Source organism: Laccaria bicolor, genomic scaffold, assembly GCF_000143565.1.
Source record: "Laccaria bicolor S238N-H82 LACBIscaffold_167 genomic scaffold, whole genome shotgun sequence".
NCBI lineage: Eukaryota > Fungi > Basidiomycota > Agaricomycetes > Agaricales > Hydnangiaceae > Laccaria > Laccaria bicolor.
The window spans coordinates 13,933-19,445 of NW_001890026.1; the positions used below are offsets into that span (position 1 = coordinate 13,933).

General features: G+C 39.7%; 2 protein-coding genes across 2 annotated transcripts; one reads left to right on the forward strand and one right to left on the reverse strand.

Moving 5' to 3' along the window:
- Positions 1-556: 556 nt before the first annotated feature.
- On the forward strand, positions 557-2,352 carry LACBIDRAFT_335861 (uncharacterized protein; the record flags this gene model as incomplete). The annotated part of the gene is made up of 3 exons (XM_001890763.1): positions 557-704; positions 1,200-2,290; positions 2,335-2,352. The coding sequence occupies 3 exons, from the start codon at positions 557-559 to the stop codon at positions 2,350-2,352; spliced, it is 1,257 nt and encodes a 418-aa protein (XP_001890798.1).
- A 546-nt stretch (positions 2,353-2,898) lies between these two features.
- LACBIDRAFT_335862 (uncharacterized protein) lies at positions 2,899-4,229 on the reverse strand (the record flags this gene model as incomplete). The annotated part of the gene is made up of 6 exons (XM_001890764.1): positions 2,899-2,903; positions 3,171-3,300; positions 3,410-3,515; positions 3,580-3,604; positions 3,972-4,070; positions 4,112-4,229. The coding sequence occupies 6 exons, from the start codon at positions 4,227-4,229 to the stop codon at positions 2,899-2,901; spliced, it is 483 nt and encodes a 160-aa protein (XP_001890799.1).
- Between the last annotated feature and the right edge of the window lie 1,284 nt (positions 4,230-5,513).

Below are 5,513 nucleotides of genomic sequence, written 5' to 3' on the forward strand. Positions count from 1 at the left end.
TTCAAAGAACCTTCCAGCAGCCAAAGCAGATAAAGAAAAAAATGGGACATCACAAAATGAAGTGGTTGTAGATGATATCAGCTACTTGGACAAAAAATTCAAAGCTAAGAAAGAAGAAGAACAGAAAATGATAGATGACATTGCCCAAACATTTAGTTTGAATGAAGAGCAGGAAAGAGCATTCCGAATTGTGGCCAACCATGCAACTATGAAAGAAAGTGAGCAACTTAAAATGTATCTGGGAGGTATGGGTGGAACAGGAAAATCTCAGGTTATAAAGGCATTAATAGCCCTCTTTGATAAACGTAATGAGGCACATAGAATTATGATATTGGCACCGACTGGATCTGCTGCTGCTCTCTTGAATGGCTCAACATATCATTCAGCTTTAGGTGTAAAAAGTGATTCCCGAAGAAACCATAATGAGAATTCAACTATGGCACAGGTCAGATCTCGTCTAGATGGTGTAGACTATATATTTCTAGATGAAGTGTCTATGATCTCATGTTATGAGCTATATAAAATAAGTGCACAACTGGCAAAAGGAAGAAACAATATGGATGTACCCTTTGGTGGAATCAATATGATTTTTGCAGGAGACTTTGCACAGCTTATGCCAGTCCAAGGCCAGGCCCTTTACAATGGGACTGTTGGCACATCAGTGGATGCCTCCATGTCAGAACGTGGGCAGCAATCTGCTATAGGTAAAGCACTTTGGCACCAAGTGACTACTGTTGTGATGCTACGGAAAAATATGAGACAAAATACACAATCAGTGGAAGATGCCAAGCTAAGGACAGCTCTAGAAAATATGAGATATGCAGCATGTACTGTTGATGACATTATATTTTTAAGAAGTCGTGTTGCAGGAAGGAGACCTAACCAGCCAAAGTTGGCTGACAAACGTTTCAGAAATGTCTCTATCATTACTGCTTTGAACTCCCAGAAGGATCGAATTAATGAATTAGGTTCTGCACGTTTTGCAGCAGATACAGGCCAAACACTTACTGACTTTTACTCTGTGGATACACTGGGGGTTGAGTGTGATCCAGTCACTGGGAAAAAGCCGCGTGGAAGACCTAAGAAAACTGCTGTATGCAAAACTATCAGTCCAAAGCTTCAAAATTTACTTTGGAACTTGCGCCATTCTGCCTCTGACCATGTTCCTGGAAAACTTTTACTGTGTATTGGTATGCCAGTCATAATACGAAACAATGATGCAACAGAATTATGTATAACAAAAGGTCAAGAAGGTCATGTTGTTGGATGGGATGCAAAGTTGGGCCCAAGTGGACAACGAATCCTTGAAACTTTGTTTGTAAAGCTTGATCGTCCTGCCAAGACAATCAATATTGACGGATTGCCTGAAAATGTAGTTCCACTAGTAAAGAACAGCAGGTCTATTGAATGTATCTGTCCAAGTGATGTTACTCTCACTATATCCCGTTCTCAAGTGTCTGTGCTGCCTAACTTTGCAATGACGGACTATGCATCACAAGGAAAGACTCGTCCATTTAATGTGGTGGATTTAAACAGCTGTCGTAACCACCTATCTTACTATACTGCTCTTTCTAGAAGTGCAACATGTGAAGGAACTGTAATTGTACAAGGATTTAACCCATCAAAAATCACCTGTGGTGCATCTGGTTATCTTCGACAAGAGTTTAGAGAACTTGAGCTTCTCGATGACATTACCAACCTTAGATACAATGGCCAATTACCTGAATCAATCAATGGGCAACTGCGCAATTCTGTTTTACGTCAGTATCAACAGCTCAAAGGGAAGGGGTATTGTCCACAGAATGTGATGGGGCCAATCAGATGGAGTGAAACATATCCAATGCAAACTTTCCAAGTGATCACTGATAGTTCATGGACACTCACCGCAAAATCAAACACTGATAAGGCAACTGAAGAGGTCAACATTCAATTACAAAAGAAAAGTAAAAATGTCACAGGATGTTTTGTTCCTGCACAGGGATCAAAGGCAATTGCATCTACACTAAAAAGGAAGGCAGAGGAGGGTCTGAATTCTGATGAACCTAAATCAAAGAAGATTAGAGCCAGCTTTGGACCTACGCCTGAAACTCCTGTTGGGATTCTTTGGGATTCAGTAAATTACAGCTGCTCATATGATTCTCTATTTACAATTTTGTGTGAGATTTGGATTTACAATCCAAAAAGCTGGACAAAAACATTTTATTCATTTGGTAATCAAGGAAAAATATTGTCAGAAGGATACAAAAAAGTTATCAGAGGTCTTGAAACTTTAGAAAATGTTAGGAATGATGTGCGTGCATCACTTAAACAAGAAAACTCAGATTTATTTCCAAGTGGACAAACTGGGACTGATATCCGGGATTTAATCTCATACATTTTTACGTCACATCACAACATTCGCTTGGGCTACCGCAGAGTATCATGTAATACATGTGATTTTTTTCAAGATCTTGATAATCCACCTGAGAGAGTCATGTCAATACTTGATGGAACTTACAAGTCAATTAATGAATGGTTGCAACAATGGCTCATGGAACCAAGCATATGTGATTGTGGTTCTCCAATGGCAACTTCCCGAATGTATGATCAACCCCCTTCACTTCTTGTATTCAGTTTGAATACAAGTAGAGTCTCAATCAGCAAGACTATTCGTATTAAAGGCTCCAATGGTAAGTTCACAGTCCTTCCACTGAGGGGCATAATTTATTCTGGTGGATTTCACTTTACATCTTATATAATTACCCCTGGAAAAGAGGTGTGGTATCATGATGGTATGGTGACTAAGAGACGTTGCATAAAGAAGGGGCATCTTACTGATTTTACAGAAGATTCTTTGAAGACCAGTGTAGAGAAAAATTCATCTGGTGAGTCAGTTGAGCGGCATGCAGTTGTAGTACTTTACTCTAAAAAATAAATATATATTACTATATATATATATAGTTTATAAATATATAATTGTTAATATATGATAACATGTGGGCTTAAACATATAGCTACACTATAAATGCTACTACAGTTGCAAAAAAAGAGGACTCGTATCTGCCGTGCTTGCAACAGCCTCTTACACAAGTGGTGTAGATAAATCACAGTCAGTTGTGTGACGACGGCGGCGGATCTTGGTGGTCAGAGGTAAGTCACTATTGTTAATTATTTTGATGGATCACACTCACCTTGACTTGGCTGGAGGACATTGATGGGGAAGGGGATTCGGAAAAGACACAAGAAAAGGAGGGATGTACATACAATGTCAGAAAGGAATTTGGACAATAACATCTTCGCATTGTTAAGTCCTACGTATTCCTGTAAAGATGTATAAGATTAGTAACATAGATATATGTCTGAGCAAATAATGCAGTGTGAAGTTCTATTCGAGCTTAGTAAAATAAGAAGAGGGAGAAGGTATACTTACAAGAGGATGGCCGTGACAAAAAGTAGAGACGGCAGTGGGCATAAGCATCAACAGCAGTGGATGCAAAGGTACATTGGTGTTGTGCCATTCATTCATGTTGTGAAATCTATTTTGTAAGGACATACAAAGTTAGTAAGAGAAAACACAAGAGATGGATGAAATATACATACAATGAACACAGAAGTAAGATATGTACTTACGACACAAGAAACAAATGGAAGTAATTCAGACATTAACACCTTTGTGTCATTAAGTCCTACGTGTTCCTGTAAAAACATATAAAGTTAGTAAAATAGGTAGTAGGCATTGAGCAAATAACGCCAAATTATGATGTGTGCCAAGGATCGTCTGAACCTGCACTGGGGTTCAGATGATCCTTGGTGTACATCATAATTTGGCATTGTTGCCCATCCAGATGTCTTTCAACTTTGTGGAAGTGCCAGATGTTCTATTCACGGCACTCCCCGTTATTTTCATTTTATATGCACTTTCTTTTTTTTAGATTTTAGCAAGCGTTGTTGAACATTTGAAATAGCGTGTTCCGACATCTTACAACACACACCTTTTTCGGACGACGTCATCGCCGGCAACTTGTTTGATCGTCTTCTCCTAGAGTCGCTTGAAGGACGTGGCTTGCAAGTTTCGTTCCCGTGCGCATAGTCTTTATTTTTATTTTTATCGTTTTTATTGTTTATTACTTACGACACTTTTCTACGAGACCAAAGCCCTGATCAAGAGCTGGACGGTAGGGTCGAGCCATCGATGACTGGGACGTCCGCACTGAAGGCGGCAGCGCGTACGCAAATAGACCTACCAGCATCGTATGGTTCCCCAAGCAATTCCCAGCTCAAGGTTTTGGCAGAGGAATCTGACGAAAGGCGTCATAGTTATTTTTGTTCGCATTTTTCCTTTTTCATGTTGACATATTCTTGTAGTTCTTTTTTCTTATTTTAGATTGATTCTTGGACAGGCAGCACACGAGAACGTGCAGTTGCCTTGTGATTCTTTATGTGTATTTAAGGTGACCTCCCACCTATCGAATGGAGCACCTTTCTTTCCCCCCCCCCCTTTTTTTGTTCTCTCTCTCTTAAGTCGTTGCACATCAAGGCGCGGCATCCCTCAAGTTCAAATGCTCAAAGCATTTCAATACCCACGCCACCAAGTTAAGGTTTTAAGATTTAAAGTTGCTGAGTATTCTACTCTTGAGCGCTCGCACTCTATCTCCCTTGTTCCTTTACTGCTCTATTGTTTGTTCTGTTTTCTGTGGCAGACGACCAGTGACCCCATCCCGTCCTTGAACTAACAAATCCACCACACACACGGTGGATTGGTTCACTTCAGTCACCCACCTTGAACAAGCTATTAGCCTTGTAAAATGTAAGAATGTATCCAGGCTAATAGGTTGTGTGGCCATTTATTTTTTTGCCTTTGGGAGAAAATATAATATTGGATTGGGTAGAAAATATTTGACCTGTAATATTGTGACCAGAAATGTTTGGGTAAATAAATTGTGTTCAAAAATATCCTAGTCAAGTGAAAGTGGTCAGAAATATTTGAAGGGGTTCAGACTGGTAAGAAATGTTTGAAGTGTGTCAGACTGGTAAGAAATGTTTGAGCCAAGTCTAACTGGCCAGAAATGTTTCAGTGGTGTGACATCAATCAGATATATTCTAAGCATGTCACACTGTTGAAAAATCTTTTAGCCTTGTCACATGGCTCAAACATATCTGACCAGTGTCACGGGGTATCTGGGGTCCCAGTTTCAAGAAAAAAACTTGTTTTTTCTGGTGCAGTTTTCTCATCATTTTGTACATTGCTTTTTTTTCCCCTCAAAACTCATCTAAGTTTGTTCTCACCAATACCCCACTTCTATCTGCCATTTTCACCACTCTAAGTCTGTTTTCACCAACATCCCACTTCTCTCTGTCATGTTCACACCACTCTAAGGTTGTTTTTACCAACACCCCACTTCTCTCTGTTATGTTTACCACTTTAAGTCTGTTTTTACTAACATCCCACTTCTCAACTCAACCAAGTTAGCATCCCTTAGAGCCTGTTCAGCAACCAGAATCTGGTTCAATTCTTTCAGATTCTTGTGACACAA